The sequence below is a fragment of the Malus domestica genome, chromosome 13, assembly GCF_042453785.1.
Source record: "Malus domestica chromosome 13, GDT2T_hap1".
Lineage (NCBI taxonomy): Eukaryota > Viridiplantae > Streptophyta > Magnoliopsida > Rosales > Rosaceae > Malus > Malus domestica.
In genome coordinates, this window is record NC_091673.1 from 7,823,752 (window position 1) to 7,841,251 (window position 17,500).

The following is a 17,500-nucleotide window of genomic DNA, read 5'->3' on the forward strand; positions in this document are numbered from 1 at the left end:
TTTCTACAATCATCTCCATTTACGGATTTTTATTTAATTTTTTTTTTAAATCAAACCAAAAAAATTTAAAATAAAATTCCGAATTAAAAGTCGGACAAACAACTTAAAAACATACATATATAGCATGATATATATCCAATCTTGTGCAACTAAAAGAACTAAGACCTTAAATTAACCCATGAAGCTTAAACCATTACTACTACCACGAATCAAAGTTGAGCAGCCATAGAGCTCACTGCATCTAACCAAGAAAGAAGATGTAGAACAATGGCGGATTTGGAGAAGGTTCAGTCTTAGTGATCCAATAGCACGTAATAGCGGAAATGAAAAATTCAGATAGAGGGTTTTGAGAGAATGATTGGAATGAGGAATGATAAAAGAAGTGACAGAGGTATTCGTATACGAGCATGACTAAGATCAAGTCATCACAAAGAACTTGTTATGTCTATGACTAAAATTACACGTAATGTTACTTATTTATGCATTACGAGTTATAATTGCACAAATGAATATTTTTTTCTTCTTTTAAAAGAGGGATCAGCGGGTGGCTTTGCAAATACATTCCACCATTCCAGGGGCCGGCAAGAATCATAGAGGCATATCAACATTTTTCTGACCACTAGGTCGGGAATTGAACCCAAAACGTGTCGTGTGGAATACGGGCCTGAAATTCACCTTCAATCACTGGACCACCCCGTGATGATTGGATAATGTTAATAGAATTGCACATGTTATAGCTTGGGTGAGGTAACCCTACATTACGTCCATAAGAAGGATTTCAACTAGAGTTGGGCATTGTTTGGGGTCAATATAGCTGGGCTTACTATTGCCAATTTGTACAGTTGTTTTGGGCTTTTTCGCTTTGGCCCAAATTGTACTAAAAGAAGGAACAATTAGTCTGAATTTATGAACGACATGTCGTTGCAGTCATGAGACGTGGGAATCGACAATAAAAAAGGTATAGGAAATAAGGAACAGTGTTACCCGCCAAATATCTCAATCTTCCCGCCATTTCTCTGCAACTCCCAGAGTGGCAGCTTTTGAAACCCTAGAGAGAGAGAGAGAGAGAGAGAGAGAGAGAGAGAACCAGAGCGCGCAACATGGAAGGCCAAATCAAAGAGGAGTTCAGCAGCAGCGGTTTCACTTTCGACGACGAAAAGGAAATCCTAAGAAAATGTAAGATCTTTCGCATTTTTGTTCCCAATTGAATTCAATCCCTAATTTTTACAAAAGAGTGCGTATTGATGCCTCAATTGTCGATTAGGTGCTACATTCTGCATAAATTTGAGTCTTTCGCCTTCCGATCTCGTTACGAGCTGGGAAATTTACTACCTCAACAGGTTCATCTCTCTCCCAATTTCCCCAATTTACGATTTTTACTCTAACTTTTGGAATCTGAGGATAGTTTTAACTTTAGTTTTAGTTTTTTTTTGTTTTTTTCTGTATAATGTATTTTTGTTATGGTCGCCGGAGAAAGGGATTAATTTTGTAAATAGACTTGTTTGCCTTTTTTTTTATTTTTTGTGATTAACTTGCGTTGCCAATTATAATCTGCTAAAATGTGATTTTGGGGCAGGCAAATGAATGGAACGGTGGTACGCGATGTGGAAATGGATGGGTTTTTAGGGTATTTGCAAGAACAGAAGAAAGTAGCCATCGATGAACCAGAGCCCAATCTGCATATCTACTCAAGCAGAGATGTGGACATGTGAGCACAATATATGGTTTTTTCACTTTTCTGTTTATATCTGTAGATGTTTGTGTGTTTGTGGCGGCTTGAATGATTGTAGATATGGGGTTATTGTGACTCTAGTTTCAAAATTCAGTATTTGACGAGAAACTGCGTGCAGGATTCTGAATGATGAGTATGTAGATATAAAGGACGAGGTTCCTAGCACTCCACCAACCGAATCTCAGAACCATTACTCAGTGACGTCTGACTCAACACCACAAACAATTGGGAGCGTTCCTTCTTCTGGAAAACCATCAAGACTTGTAACTCCTTTTGGGCGACGAACAGACAAGTTTGTTGTGAAATTCAGCATCAATAATAAGCCAAATATAGAGAATGGGGAGAAGGAAGGTAATGAGAATCCTGGGGATGATGAATTCATCAGGAAGGTTAAACCTGGAAAGTGGTGTTCTTTAGTAATCCATGGTTCAGGACCTGAAACAGGTTGTAGGTTTATGTACGATAGAATTGAAGATAGGGTAAGTGAAACTTATTATAGTATGTTGATCTTAACCTCCATATATAATTATATATTCTGAACTAACTTAATATTTTGCTGATTTAGTTTAACGCACTTGAAAACCGAATTAGAAAGTATGCAACTGCATTAGTTTCATCTGGCCAGTATGAGGAACCGCTGGACCCTACAGTTTCGTCTCAGGTATGGTACCTCCCCCTCCCCCGATAGTGGGAAGGTGTTTTGGAAACTCAACCTCTCCAAGTCATCGTGAAGCTGTTGATGTAAACTTGTTTTGTTTCAGAAAATTATGTTTACTGCTGGCATGATCTGTTGTGACGGAGAGGGCCATTTGAACGACAAATCCACCTTGTTGCAGTGCAGGTAGAAAGTCCTGGACGCTCCTTTATACTCTTCATGTGAAACAGTTTACTAACATCCACACAAGGAAAGCAATCTTTGCATATGTTTAGCTATTAAACAATAGTGTCTGAGGATCTTAGCCTTCCCTCAGGCAACACTCTCTTGGAAAGGACTTGTTAAATGTGAAGCACAACTACCTATGTTTTACTTCTGTACACAACTTAGAGACACTTCTGGTAATCTATAGTTTTTTCTTTAGATAAGTATTTTATCTTTCCCATTCAATCTTTGACAGTGCAGAGCATTCTGGAGGCCAACGTGTTCGTATGGAATTACAACATTTGAGCCAATTTTCAATCTTTCCAGGCCAGGTATGGAAATTGGACATGAAAGACATAGAACCATGGTCAGATTTTAAAGTTTGAAATACTGTAGTCTAAATCTAACATGGAAGGATTGCATTCCTGCAGGTAGTAGGTTTTGAAGGGACCAATCCTAGTGGACACTGCTTCATTGCTTCAAAATTGATAGATTCAGTCCCTTTACCTGTTGCTGCTGATGGAAACTTGCCTCCTGCTAAAAAGCAAGCTTTGGATCAGGAGATTTTGCCAACTGATCAGTCCATTAAACAACCAGAGCTATCAGTGGTATGCAAACTTTTAGTCTATGTTACTCGATGAGAGGCAACTGTGGACATTATTGGCTTATTAATTACTGCTGTTTTTTTTCTTCTGACCTTTCATAATTCTGTGCAAGTTTGTTTATCAGTGTTGGTAGCCTATAATTTCTGTATTTATACAGATCATCGCATCAGGTCCTTTTACCACAACAGACAACTTATTGTTTGAGCCTCTGAAAGAGCTTCTAGCATATGCAAGCAAAAAACTGCCTCAGTTGCTTATATTGGTGAGTACCAACTTTTCTTGAATTGGATTTTTCTTAAACAAGATTATACTGCTTGAACCATTCATGTTGTTTACAAACTGATCTTTTTTTTTTCTTTCTCAGCTAGGACCATTCATTGATTCTGAACATCCAGAAATTAAGAAAGGAACGGTCGACAGGAGCTTTGATGAAATATTCCAAACTGAGATTCTTAGAAAGGTATCTACTCAGAGCGTTGTGTAATAGTTGTGCTGAAGAACTCTCTCTATGTGTTGGTTTTCATGCCCTTTTTCGTTTTATCTTATTTTCAGTTGCAAGATCATGTTGAATACATGGGTTCGCATGCACGAGTTGTTCTTGTACCATCTATACGGGATGCTAACCATGATTTTGTTTTCCCTCAGGTAATGTTACTTCTGAGTAAAAGTAGTATATATCTGCTTAATTTGCTTACATTTTTTTTGGTAAATAATTTGTTTACAATTCATTGAGATGATAATAGAATGTAATGTCTTGGTTGTGCAGCCTGCCTTTGATATTCATCCACCTGACCTTAAGCATCAGGTACATGTTTGTAGATTTCGAGCTTTCATCATTCAAAATCCCTAATAATTAGTTTTCTGCGGTTATGCTTACTAAACTGATTTTACCTTTCGTACTCAGATAACCAGTCTCACAAATCCAGGGATTTTTGAGGCAGATGAGGTAACCAAGCGCTTGCCCTGAAAATGACCCACCTCTGTAAATTTGCTAAAATGAGTGTTGATGCTAGAGTTATCAGTTTTATTTATATGAATTGAAACTAATGTGACGGGTGTCAATTACCAAAAACGACTCGACCACTAACTCAGTCCCGGGGGTAACACGACGTGGTCCAAAATTTTATTATCTGAAAAGCTCGGATTCTAATTTAGTAGACAAGCTTGGCCAAGAAAGATGGATTGGCAAATAAATGAACTGTAACTTGATTGAGCTCTATCCATGACCATTTTATTTTTATCTATGGACGTTACAAATCCTTCGATCCCTGCTTTAGTTGCATCGATAAGCCAAAGTATGATATGATATGGACAAAGTTTTCAACCACATATTGGTTTCAGGTCAAGATAGGTTGCTGCTCTGTGGATGTTCTCAAACACCTTAGTGCAGAGGAGATGTCGCGCATTCCAAAGGGTGGAAAACCCAGTGACCGGTTGAGTAGACTTGCAAACCATATAATTAGCCAACGCAGGCACGTCCTAATCTCTTAGAAGTTCTTGCGCATGATGGTGGTAAGGTCTATATGGTTTGAGGAGCTCTACTATCTGATATTCTAAACTTATTTTGCAATTTTTTTGGGACAGCTTTTATCCTCTGTATCCACCAGCAGAAGACACTCCATTGGATTTTTCGCTTGCTCCCGAAGCTCTAAACATCTCATTGATCCCAGATATTCTCATCTTACCCTCTGACATGAAGTATTTTGTGAAGGTAAATGGTTATTCCAATTTCAACGTCAAAGCAATTCCAATAAGTCGTACAGAAAGGTGCACCTCACTCGCTCCGATAGTGATTGGGTTTTAAATTTTGCGACTGAGAGATATGTAACCAAGATGTTGAAATGTTTACCTACAGAAGCTAACGGGGATTTTACTTGTTTGAGTATAGGTACTGAATCTAGGCGAAAGAGGTGAAGAGAAAGAGCAGGTTAAATGCATTTGTGTCAATCCGGGAAGACTTGCCAAGGGAGAAGGAGGAGGTACTTTCGTCGAGCTTGACTACTACGGTAATCCTGACACAACGAACGCTTCGATTATAAGCATATAAACATCGGATTTAAGTTAAATTTGTTGTAACTTGTACTCAATTTGCAGTAAGTTTCAAAAAGCTCAATAGGCTAGGGTCGATTGCACGTCATTTTATGTGCTTTGTAACGACTGATGGTGATAAATTTATGGTGCATTTCATGCAATTATTAGTCACACTCTGTGGTAGGCTCCCCAAGGAAGAATCAAACTCATGCGCAGAGAGTCGATGTAAGACCCTGATAGGAAGTTTGGACCCTTCTCCATAAATGACAACCAATTAGTGAAGAAGACCAGCCTGTCTAATGTAACAGGGATTCCATTCCGTGCGCTGATGGTATTCTAAACTAATCACGCATTATCATATAAGAAATTTAAAAGCATTATTGTCTCTTATTGGTTCGTGTTGATGTTCTTCTTTGGCATGTTACTCAACTAGCCCCCTTAGTTGATATGATTCTTGATTTTTAGGCCGTTTTAAACTTCATTCGTATTAGTAAACACATGAAAATTGAAGTATTGGAATCGTTTTAATACCCATGGTTTAGTAAACCGCAGACAAGTCGAGAATCAAAATGGTTCCAATTTTGATTTATATATTTATATTTAGGGATACATACAATTAGCAAATTACAGAGCATCCTAAAAGGCATTTCTACCTCTTTTTCTTTTGCGCTTTGTTTTTGTACCAATCGATCCAAAGATTCAAAACCCACAAAATACTAAGACAAATGGCAACTGAAATCACAACCATCCAAGAAACCCATGCCCATCTGGGGATCACGGGGTCAGCCGCCCCGCTCACGTAGAACACCGCCATCCTGTACATGAACATTGGCCCTAAAATCCCTCTAAAAACACTGTACAAGGCATAGAATTTAGGGGACAAAAAGTCGTACAATTTGGCCGCGGCGGGCGAACCGGCCCTCCGAAAATCGGCGAGGGTCCAGGCGTTCTGGCAGCCGCTGGTGATCTCAGCAAGGAAGAGAAGAACAAGGATGGCGTGGGCCCCGTGGCGGACGACGTAAAGGCAGGTGGTGAAGACGTAGAGGGTGGCGAGGTGGTGGAGGATGAAGAGGACGTCGTTGGGGAAGAAGAGGAGGTAGTGGAGGAGGTCGAGGGAGAAGTAGGCGATGCTGAATTCGAGCACGGTGTTTTGGGTGGGGGTGTTGGGGGAGGCGAAGGTTGTGGCTTTGTGGCTGCGGAGGATTGCGTGGGCGGCCATGGCGGCAGCGGCGGTGCCGTGGGATAGAGAGATGAGGCAGCTTGATGCTTCTGGTCGGTGTTTTGGGCCCCAGTTGCGGAAGAGTAAGAAGTATGCATAGAGGTAGATGAGGAGAAAGATGGAGAAGAAAGTGGGAAGTGTTGGGGAGGGAAGAATTGAGGTCTCCATGGAAATTAAAAACCAGTTGCAGAGAGGGGGAAGAGAGAGAGAGAGAGAGAGAGAGAATCTGAGTGGATAGAAGGTTACTTACCAGCTTTTGAAGATGATGAGTGAGAATGCTTTAAAGTGAGGTGGATGAAAATTGAAAAGTAGGAAGGAAATCCTGGTGGGTGGACCGGCATTAAACAGAATCCTAATCATGTTATAATTTTCCTTAACTCAACTTGATCCAAGAAAATTTAATATTCAAGGTAAATATATGTTGTTTGTCAAAAGTAACTCGTATTATATGTAGATTAGAATTTAAGAGGGGTCCAATGTCCAATGTCCAATGTCCAATGTCCAATGTCTAATTACTTTATATTTTATATGTAATTTTATTTTACAATTTATGCATAATATAAATATATAATTATGTATTTTTTTAAATATAAGAGAACACTTATTTATTTTAAATATAATAAATTTGTTTAAATCTACCAGAGTCTTTAAATAAAATAATAATAATAATAAAATTATGGCTATTTAAACATCAAAGTCAACGAATACAAGTTTAATGGATTTCTACTCTCACCTTCGACGGCGGTCGATTATTCGGATGTCAATTTTTGGAATCCTAACACGTAATAATCTTATCTTTTATGCTTCCAACCAAAAAAAATAAAGAAATATTCCTTGCATCTATTTTTTCCTAAGGAAAACTAATGAAAAGGGCTTGAAAACTTTGAGTTTTAATGATAAGAACAAAATAAAGAGTAAAATGAATAGTACCAGAATTGACTTTTTAATGTAAAAATGTGATTTTTCGTTAAAGTGAACAGTTATGGATGTTTTTCGTTAAAGTTCCCTTTTTTCTATGGTCACTAAAGTAGAGTTGTACCATACAAACCCTCGATTCCAATGGCTGGCTTAACAATAAGGGAAGTTTACAGCTCTACGTGGTATCCCGATTTAATTATATCAGGTCATGCGGAGAAAAAACACACGTACAATGCAATGTTACTAGTCTAGATGCCACAGTGACAGTAAATATACGGAGTGCATAGTTTTGGAGGCAATACATCCTCGGAATTCTGTGTCACAACATAATCGATTTTACCAAACACATTCCACAAACAGTGTCATTTTACAGAGATTTTTTAGTGCCATTAACAAGCTAAAACTGAAATTCTATCAAACCTTGCAGTAAAATTTATTGTCGAACTAACTTAAAGCAAAAGATTTGTAACTTGTTGAGCTTTCACTTAAGTTCTTACCGTCATAGTAGAAACCACTGAATCCATCTCGTATAATCCGAACCCCGAAGCTCAAAGGCTGTAATACACTTCTCCGAGGCCGGCGGTAGAGTAGACCTACATCACCATCCCTCCATCAATGGTGAGCACCTGCAAGAACGGCATCGATAAATAAATTTCAAGAAAGGTTTCTGATAAACCGCCCTACAAAAGCTCCTTAATTGCAACATAGTCACCACAATACGCACTACTGCCGTCGTGATCTAGGGTCACTTGTCCAAAATGTGATACACTTCCATTCTAATTAGTTTTGATGATCCAAATATCTCCTTCACTTATCTCTTCAATAAATCATTTTGAAGGGAAACGCAGTACGTTAATAACTAAAGAACTTCTGTACATTATGATGTTTGAGGGAAAAGAGGCTAAACTTATCCGAAGAAAACATGTAAACTCCATCACATTCAAACTTATCACTTGTAGTTAAACCGTCAACTTGAGTCCAAGTCAAATCCATCATGGGTTGAAGATAGGTGGCATATACTGCATTCCTATTCTCGTTTCATAGACCATAACAAGTCACATTAAAGTAACTGGCCGCAGGACTAAGGGCCAGTTACTTAAATGTGATTAATTAAAAACAAAAAGATCATACCTGTCCGGTCATGTAACTGGCCGCTGGACTAAGGGCCAAGAATTCCACCAGTCCAGCAACTTCGTCGGGTTGGCCGTATCTTCCTGTAATCACAGCCACCATGAAATAATTTTAGCAAACTATTATCAGTATTATTACAAAATATCTGACTTGAATAATTAGAGTTTCCCCAGACTCACCTAATGGGATAGTCTCCAAAATTTTCTTCTCAATGTCATCGCCTAGCTTGGCAGTCATGTCTGATGCAATAAAGCCCGGGGCAACAGCATTAACCTGAAGGAAATCCATTGTTTATTAATTATGACCCACTCCATAAAACAGCATTAATATCATCTCGGGATGAGTCGATTAGTATAGCAAATATGAAAAAACATGGAGCACTCACATTGATGTGTCTGCTGGAGTACTCCTTAGCAACAGTCTTGGTCAGACCAATTACTCCTGCTTTTGCAGCACTGTAGTTGGCTTGTCCAACATTTCCAACTAGACCAACAACGGATGCTATATTGATAATCCTTCCCTGCAAGAAGCATTATCCGACTGAGATAAGACATAAGAAGAAAAGGGCGGGGAATCTCCTTTGAAAGGAATGGCATTCACCTTCTTCTTCTTCATCATGATTTTAGCTGCTGCCTGAAACAAACAAGTTTAAGTTTCTCAGTTCCACATTGAAGTCAAGTAGCATTTCCATGAAAATGAAAATTCAAAGCACACACCTGGGTGCATAGATATACACCAGTAAGATTTAGATCAATGACCTCCTGCCATTGTTTTAACTTCATTCTCATCAATAGACCATCCCTGGTAATTCCTGAAATCATGGTACAAAAGTTAAGACGATCGTGTTTGAAATTGGACATTACACAAAAAGTAGGTGAAGTTTGGAATAACCTGCATTGTTTATCAGTACATCAACGGTTCCCCAAGCATCAAGCGCCTGCAGATGCAAAATCATTAAGCACACCAAACTAGCATAACCATGCCAAAACAACCCAATTAATCATAAGAAGGAACATTTGCTTACTGTTTTGAGCATCGCCTCAACATCTTCTTCTTTCGAAACATCTCCTCCGAAAGTAATAGCTTGTCCACCGAACGCCTCAATCTGAAAGAACACAAAATCAAACACACATTCACTAATCATAGCACACAACAAATTTCAAGTCAGCAAGACTAATTCGGATAATTTGCATAGATGATTTTACTGTACCTCTTTGGAAACCTCCTCGGCCTCCTTCGATGACCTTGCGTAATTAACGAGGACCTGCATGCACACACAATCATCAATTCACAATCAACAACCAAAGCCCAGAATACAGAAACAAAGAATATTACACTAAAAAACTAACCCTGCAACCAGCTTTGCCCAAAGACAGAGCAATTGCTCTGCCAATGCCTCTAGAAGCTCCGGTCACCACCACCACCGGACCCTCCACGATTTTGGCTTCCCCGGCGCTCGCTTGCTCAAGCGTCGCCACCTGAGCCCTCACGTGACCTGTCACGTGTCACCACCATCACCATCAAATTCCAAATTTCTTACATAACACTGCCAACAGCCTTCTGATTTCTGTATTCTAAATCCCTAATCAGGTTAAATCAAAACAATACCAATCGTTTTCTATAGCTAATTGCAATTCGAATTACCAGAGGAAGTGGAGGAGCGCTTGGATCTGTACTGAAGCCCAATGCTCCGACCCGATCCGGCTGCGCCGCCAATCGGGGCCCATTGCTTAAACTGGCAGGCCCTGGCGTCGGCGGGAGCTCCAAATTTACCGGCGGACTTTAGAGCGACGACGTTTGATGCAGCGATGGAAGCCATGAGAGAGCTCGGGAGGATTGAAAAACGCCAAGGGAGAAGTGAGAAGCTAGAAATGCGAGGCAATGCCGTTCGGCTTTTATAAAACGAGTGCGTTTTGGTGCGGTTTTTTCTGCGTTGAAGTGCTTTGGGAACTCCGGAGAGAGTCGAGACGGTTGGGAGTGGCGATGGAAACAAGGCGTCGAGTGAAGAAGCTTGAGCTGGTTCTTAGTAGGTGGCTGCTGGGATTGACGAGTGGGGCTGCTTTTGCATTTAATTACCATGCAGCCACTGATGACAGTGATGAGGGTGTTGCTGGGAGGGGTAGGATGGTGATATTGAGGTTGAATTGAGGACTTGGGTGGGACTTTAAGATTGATGGGCAGGAAAATTAGGTTACTCCTCTCAACCAATTCGACCCGTTTTATTTTTTTTGTTGAAAATTTTCAGGACCAAACTTGTTGCAACTGTTTGTTTGTTGGCTCCAAATATCGTTTGGGCTTTTGGCGGTATAACGACGGACGTCTGGGTCATAGTCTTGGCTTTTAAGGACGTGGACCGGTTCTGGTCCACCAACGGCCCTGAATCAGGAGGACTTACGTGGTGGCGGCCCGTGGTAAGTTTTTGTCCCCTTATTTTTATTTCATTGGCACAAAATGTCGTGTGGTGGTATTCCCATGCCAGTTAAGAAATTTATGAAATCTGGTAATCCAAGAACAACCCAAGTACATTCCCTCCTCTTAATATCGCGCATGGGTTGAAGCTCATCCCAGCCCTACCTACCCGATACCCACCCCCGCCACGAACTTTGTGGCCCGGAAGTTAACAAAATTCGTGGCTAATTACAAAACTGTAATAAGGACGGTTAAAGAAAGAGTTATTGCTATTAAAAATCAACCAAATCAGACGCAAGGGGCATTAAACGTCACAGACTTAAGCGTATATGTCTGAGTCCAACACCAAGAAAATTTCAACTAGATAGACAACCACAATGTACATTTAGAACAAGCATGGAGCTTGATGATGTTAAAGATAAAATGGTATAGGGTTCTCATACATATGAAATTTGATGATTATGCCCGTTTCGTTGTCGGTTTCCTCTTGCAGTTGTTCTTGGGACGAATCTTCACAAAAGCCTTGTCCAAATCCTAAACAAATAAAAAAAACAAGAAATTTAGAGGAATTTTTGTGCGCAAGGACCCTGCATCTACATGAGAGTTGAGGAGATAGGTTACCAATTTGGTAATGTTAACCGAACAAATAAACAAAATATCAATAAACTAACAGAATTTTAACACGGCTGGACAACAGTTTTCCTCTAAAGTCCACGAAAAGGAAAAACAGAGGAAGAGCATTGGCTTCAGCCACCCATATAAGAACTTTACTTCTAGCTTTGCAATGCCGGTGGACCCTAAGAAACTAATTGACTATTAAATTTGTAGAAATAATCCGTTAATGCCAACTAATTTCAGGATGACGGTAACTACAACGATACAAGAGCGTTTTCATTTTTTATACAAGAACTTCTGAAATGTTGATAACCTAAATTACCCCAAAAATTAGTTTAAAACCCATCATGCAAATTTTCAGCCAACCAAAATCACTTTTCCATTCATCAAACTTGCTCTATGATAAATATGAGATAAAACTGAATTCTACAGCTCACTAAGACATTTGGTTGGATCAACGTCCTTATTTCTGAAAGGGGGCTTATACCTAGTGAAAAAGTGCTCAGGTGGTCTGATCTCCCAGAAACATCATTCATAACATTTAGTGGTGCCAATTGGCTGGGTAGCATAACGAAGTAAAATATGATTCAAAGTAAGTACAGCAATTTACCTCCAATGTTTCTTTTTCCGACTTCTTCGAGGTCCAAAGAGCCTCCAAATTGTAATAAGCTCTAGCGTTCTCATCAAGAGCATGAACTATCACTTTGCCTAGAGAAACCCATTATTGAAACCCAAAAAGAAAAGAACAAACAATATCAAGGAGGCATGTAAGTACTGTGCATTCGTGGGGGAACATTATTCGAAAATTATACAGAAGTCTGCAAGATTCTTATATCCTACTACTATTTGTAAGATTTCATTTTTCACACAAGGACAATATGAAATACAAAAATGGCATTAGTCGTTCACAAATTTAGTTAAAGTGCACACTACGGAAAGTCTGAGCCCCGGTGTGGCTACTGGACATTTCCATAAAAATAAAAACAATTTTGAGTCCTCCAGAACTATTGTGGTGGTGGGTTTATGCAGTTTATAGAACATACCATAAAAAAAGTAAATATTTAATCAAAACTACCTTTCGACAACGAAAACCGACGACCCTACAAAGTGCAGAACATACCAGAGTCAATGACAATCCACTTTCCTCCTTCTTGCCCTTCCACACTGGGAAGCACTAACCGCTCAGCTCCTTGTTGCTTTTGCTTAGACTGCTCATATAAACAGACAAAGATTATCAGATGGTAATCGAGTTCATCATCGAAAACCAAGGCAATGGAGCCTAGTTAATCATAAAGCAGCATTCAACAGGAAAATGTAAACTCAAATTTTCTAGGCAACCAAACAGATAATAAGATCACACTCCATTTTCTACTCAATCGGCAATAGACAGAATTCAACAAACCAGTACAAAAGAAGACTCAGCGTTTCACTCTCTTCCGTTTCCCTCCGATTCTAGGGAACCAAACACAAATTAGGAATTGAAATTACATATAAATTCGAACCTGCCTTGTAAATTAGGGCCTGAGCGATGTTCTTGACGTGCCACGTGGACCTTCCGGTGGCAAGAACCATGAAATCGGCCCATTCGCAGTGCTTATCCGCCGGTATGACCTTCACGTCGTCGGCCTTCACGTCGCTGAGAACCTTCTCGACCTCTTGGAGATCGAGGAGGCCTCTTCCGGCGAACGTGGAGAGCGCAACTGGAAGCCCTAGCTTCCATTGTTGAAGGAGCGACGAGGAAGAAGCAGACGAGAGAGGGAGTGACCGAGATCGTAGAGCCGCCAACATGGTGGTGTTAGTTGTGGCGGTGCGCTGATGCAGGGTTTGGGTTTCAGCGTTTCAGAACGTTGCGGAGTGAGTGGCGAGCAACGGCGGCGTTTCGGGATGTTGCTTCCAGAAGCATCATCTTTAAAACCAAAACGCACCGTGTTGGTGTTAATTAAATAGTAACGTGAGGGTTGGTAGAAAGTAAATAGTAACACAAAGGTAAATGTCAAACGAATATCGCGAACTTCAAGTTCACGTGTGCTTGGAAAATGAAAGCGAGGATTTGAGTTCAACTGAGTTTGGACATTTGGTTGCATCGGGAACAGGTAATATTAGTATATTAATTTATTTTAATTTTTGCAACAGATAGTTAATTAAATTTAATTTTTCAACCAAATAGCTAATTTAATTTAATTTTTCAACCAAATAGTTAATTTAATTTAATTTTTCAACCAAATAGTTAGTTTCATTTAATTTTTCAAATCAAAATTAAGGATAATAGGTGGCTTAAAACTACGATTAGAGCATTTTTAAAGGAGATGTCAAATATAATATGTCAAAATTTTATTTGATGTTTGATATGTCCAGAATATAAATTTAAAATCTTCTTCATTTCCAATAGATATGTCAAATATTTATTTTATTAATATATTGGATGTTACATTAACTATTAAAAATAATTAAAATTAGTTTTAGTTTTTATCTTATTGGTCGTCAATGAGACCCATGCACTAAAAAATCAAATTAAATATATTTCACTCCATCTTTGTTTGCTGTAAAAAAAAAAAAAAAAAAAAATATATATATATATATAACACAGTTAGAAAGTAAGAAGTCAAATGGCTCGGCCGTCACGTCATAAATGACATCTCTATTAGATAACACCTTGATGTCTTTAGGTCCTAGTTGACATATTTGACTTCTCATTTGGAGATAGATTTAGTAGTTTTTTTAAATGGTAAATGAAGAGTCTAAAAGTTCAATTTCTGTATACGAGCAATTAGATACCAATTTATTATAGATGATCTATTATGTAGTTTATTATAAATCAGAGTAATGCTAGGCAGACCAAATTTTTAGACTAAATTTATAAATTATACGATGTGTCACCAGATCTTTGGTGCAAACAAATATATAATATACACGTTATTTTATTTCATTTTGTTTTGTTGAATAAGGTGTACATTAGTTAGGTATTAGGTTTTGCGTTTCAATTATTTCGAGCTATTAAATATGTCACTTATACATGCAAATGCAATAGAACTTATACATTTGTATATAGGGTAATGCTAGAGAGATCAAAATTTTAAACTAAATTTGCAAATCAAATAATGTGTCACTACTAAGAAATAAATACGTTAATCAAAGTTTAAGTAATAATCTAATTATCAACAACCACATCATTTAGTTTACAAATTTAATTAAAAAAATTTAGTCTCCCGCACTACCCTCATTTATAATATACAGCAAATACACAGCTGGATACTACCAAATTATATGTCTCCATCTCCTTACGTCTTTGTGGAACGTTGTATGCCATTGCCCAATACCCAATACAATCAACAGAAAAAACTATTTAAAATTTTGGCCTGATCATCCAAAAACCGTATTTAACCTATATTTTTCTTCAACATTTATTACTTTAATGCTAGTTCAAGTTGTTATTCTACTCGGACGGACAAAATATATTCGAGATAATATAAATAATGCATGCAGTTGTAACATGTAGTACTTCTCAAGTCGTTCTGCTAAGCAGGTTCAAATTTATTATTAATTATTTAGAGACGGGTATGTGATATTATTTTTTTAAATATTTTTTACACAAATTTTTGTGAAACTCAATTTGTAATGTATTTTAACGATTCGAACCGTTTCTTTAATTTTAGGTATTCTCTTAAAGACCATGTCTACCAAAAATCACCCAAATTTGAACCCTATGACAATTGGATTAAGAATTTAGGTTTCTTTGTAGAAAACGTATTCGTCCATTTTCTTCATTACAAATGAATGTCTTAATGCTTTTGGATCTATCTATTTTTTTTACAAGGATAATATATGAATAATGTTTTAAAAAATAGACTGTTCGGATCATTGAAATATATCACTGAGTGGGTCCAGAAAAAATTTAGGTCAAAAGTTGTGTAAAAAAAATGGTGCGACGGATCCACTCCTATTTATTTAATATCGTTCGAAGATGGAATAAAACAAAACTACATTACGGTCGTGGTTTTTCTCGACAGTTTTAATTGGTTTGTATAATACTTTAATTAGTTTGGTTGATTGAACAAACACCTTATATATTTTATGAGTGTAGTTTTACATAAGATTTGTTGAAAGCCATACAATGAATATAAAAGGGAAAAAATAAATAGTGGTTGTGGTTACATTGAAGGCTTCCAAGTTTTCTTTCTCCATCACCTGCCAATTAAAACGACGTCATTGTGCAGTACCTTTCCATTTAGTGCACAAATTCATGATAACATTAACACATGGTTGTTGGTACATCGGCCTTTTATCTAATTCCATCGCTGTCCCACTGCCTTTATTTAGGGTTTAATTGAATGCCTCATTGACACTTATGGGTTATCTTTCATTTGTTCATTTTACAATCTACATTTTTGTGGATATTATCCAAGTCAACAATGATTAATTAAGCATTGTTTTATCCAAATATAACAACCTCATTATCTAATGTGATTATTAACATTGGAACTAATCATCTCCAGATCCGAATCATCGATATCGTACAAACCTCCCTACCATCACTCACCTCTCCTTCCCCCTCCCCCTCCCAACCCAATCCCACTGCATAATGTTAGAATCTAGAGAGAGAAAAGACTGTAGAGAGAGAGAGTAAAATATAATTGTGATTTCATTTCTTACTGAATAAGATTACATTGTTGGTATATATACAAACCATATAAAGCCTTGTACATGACACCTCATCTATCTAACAGAAAGGACAGTTCTCCTAAATATCCAAAACAGATAAAACAAATATAACATCTCTAAGTTTTATCAGTTACAATATTATCTCTAATATGCCCCCTCAAACTGAACTGAGGTAGATGAAGTGATAGTTTGTCTCGGAGAAATAGAAATCTGGCCTTAGGCAAGGATTTGGTACAGATATCAGCAAGTTGGTCCTGTGAACAAACAAATTGAACCGATATAGCATTAGACATCACTTTTTCCCTAATATAGTGATAATCGATTTCCACATGTTTAGTCCTTGCATGAAAGATGGGATTTTTGGCTAAAGAGATAGCAGAAATATTGTCACACCATAGTGCAGGAGGACAGGGAAGAACCAAGCCAACATCAACCAATAATTTGCATATCCATGTGATTTCTGCAGCTGTATTGGCAAGGGATCTGTACTCAGCCTCAGTGGAAGAGCGTGCCACTGTAGGTTGTTTCTTGGCGCTCCAACTGATAAGGGAATCTCCCAGAAAAACACAAAACCCACCAGTGGATCGTCTATCCAAATGGCAACCTGCCTAATCAGTATCTGAAAAAGCATTGAGGCTAAGGGGCTTGGAACACTTGGGAAACCAGAGACCAAGATCAATGGTGCCTTTGAGATACCTAAGTATTCGCTTGACTGCTTGGAGATGTGATTCTCTAGGTTGCTGCATGAATTGACATACCAAATTGACTGCAAAAGATAAGTCAGGTATGGACCAAGTTAAATATTGCAGTCCACCCACCAAGGATCTATACTCTGCAGGATTAGACAACAATGGAGAAGTATGATCCAGGGAGGAAGTACTTAGAGGAGTAACACATGGTTTAGCACCATCCATATGTGCTCTCTTGAGTAAATCCAAGATATACTTGGGCTGAGAGATAAAAATGCCATATGAGGACCTTTTTACTTCAATGCCAGGGAAAAAATGTAGTGGACCCAAGTCTTTAATGGGAAAGATAGCACTGAGCTGAGAGATTGTATCCTGGCAAGCTTGGGAATTGGGACTAGTGACAAGGATGTCATCCACATAGACCAAGATGAATACAAGATCAAGAGTCTGTTGCTCTGATACCATGTTAGAATCTAGAGAGAGAAAAGATTGTAGAGAGAGAGTAACATATAATTGTGATTTCATTTCTTACTGAATAAGATTACATTGTTGGTATATATACAAACCATATAAAGCCTTGTACATGACACCTCATCTATCTAACAGAAAGGACGGTTCTCCTAAATATCCAAA

General features: G+C 38.2%; 4 protein-coding genes across 5 annotated transcripts; 1 reads left to right on the plus strand and 3 right to left on the minus strand.

The window, feature by feature from the left end:
• The first annotated feature begins 975 nt into the window (after positions 1-975).
• LOC103452098 (uncharacterized) lies at positions 976-5,398 on the plus strand. 2 transcript variants are annotated; one of them, XR_011574523.1, is made up of 16 exons: positions 976-1,176; positions 1,265-1,340; positions 1,577-1,708; positions 1,851-2,211; positions 2,298-2,393; positions 2,494-2,573; positions 2,848-2,923; positions 3,023-3,199; positions 3,354-3,458; positions 3,561-3,656; positions 3,749-3,841; positions 3,963-4,001; positions 4,101-4,142; positions 4,538-4,708; positions 4,781-4,907; positions 5,085-5,398. XR_011574523.1 is itself a non-coding variant. In XM_008391586.4 (16 exons), the coding sequence occupies exons 1-16, from the start codon at positions 1,101-1,103 to the stop codon at positions 5,241-5,243; spliced, it is 1,866 nt and encodes a 621-aa protein (XP_008389808.1). In that variant the 5' UTR covers positions 976-1,100; the 3' UTR covers positions 5,244-5,398. The 2 variants fall into 2 exon arrangements, 1 of the variants encoding a protein (XP_008389808.1); XM_008391586.4 differs by having other exon boundaries at positions 4,538-4,668.
• A 399-nt stretch (positions 5,399-5,797) lies between these two features.
• LOC103452099 (TLC domain-containing protein At5g14285-like) lies at positions 5,798-6,805 on the minus strand. The gene has a single exon (XM_008391587.4). It carries the CDS (start codon positions 6,612-6,614, stop codon positions 5,877-5,879), a length of 738 nt encoding a protein of 245 aa, XP_008389809.1. The 5' UTR covers positions 6,615-6,805; the 3' UTR covers positions 5,798-5,876.
• Positions 6,806-7,676: 871 nt separating this feature from the next.
• LOC103452100 (3-oxoacyl-[acyl-carrier-protein] reductase 4) lies at positions 7,677-10,770 on the minus strand. Its single transcript, XM_008391588.4, has 11 exons — positions 10,140-10,770; positions 9,845-9,990; positions 9,706-9,759; positions 9,520-9,600; positions 9,387-9,432; positions 9,212-9,306; positions 9,096-9,128; positions 8,881-9,015; positions 8,675-8,768; positions 8,496-8,578; positions 7,677-7,990 (listed from the first exon to the last, which is right to left on the minus strand). Exons 1-11 carry the CDS (start codon positions 10,312-10,314, stop codon positions 7,958-7,960), a joined length of 975 nt encoding a protein of 324 aa, XP_008389810.1. The 5' UTR covers positions 10,315-10,770; the 3' UTR covers positions 7,677-7,957.
• Positions 10,771-11,155: 385 nt separating this feature from the next.
• On the minus strand, positions 11,156-13,601 carry LOC103452406 (protein Iojap-related, mitochondrial). The gene is made up of 4 exons (XM_029091922.2): positions 13,026-13,601; positions 12,640-12,727; positions 12,130-12,227; positions 11,156-11,438 (listed from the first exon to the last, which is right to left on the minus strand). Exons 1-4 carry the CDS (start codon positions 13,305-13,307, stop codon positions 11,364-11,366), a joined length of 543 nt encoding a protein of 180 aa, XP_028947755.1. The 5' UTR covers positions 13,308-13,601; the 3' UTR covers positions 11,156-11,363.
• Positions 13,602-17,500: the final 3,899 nt, after the last annotated feature.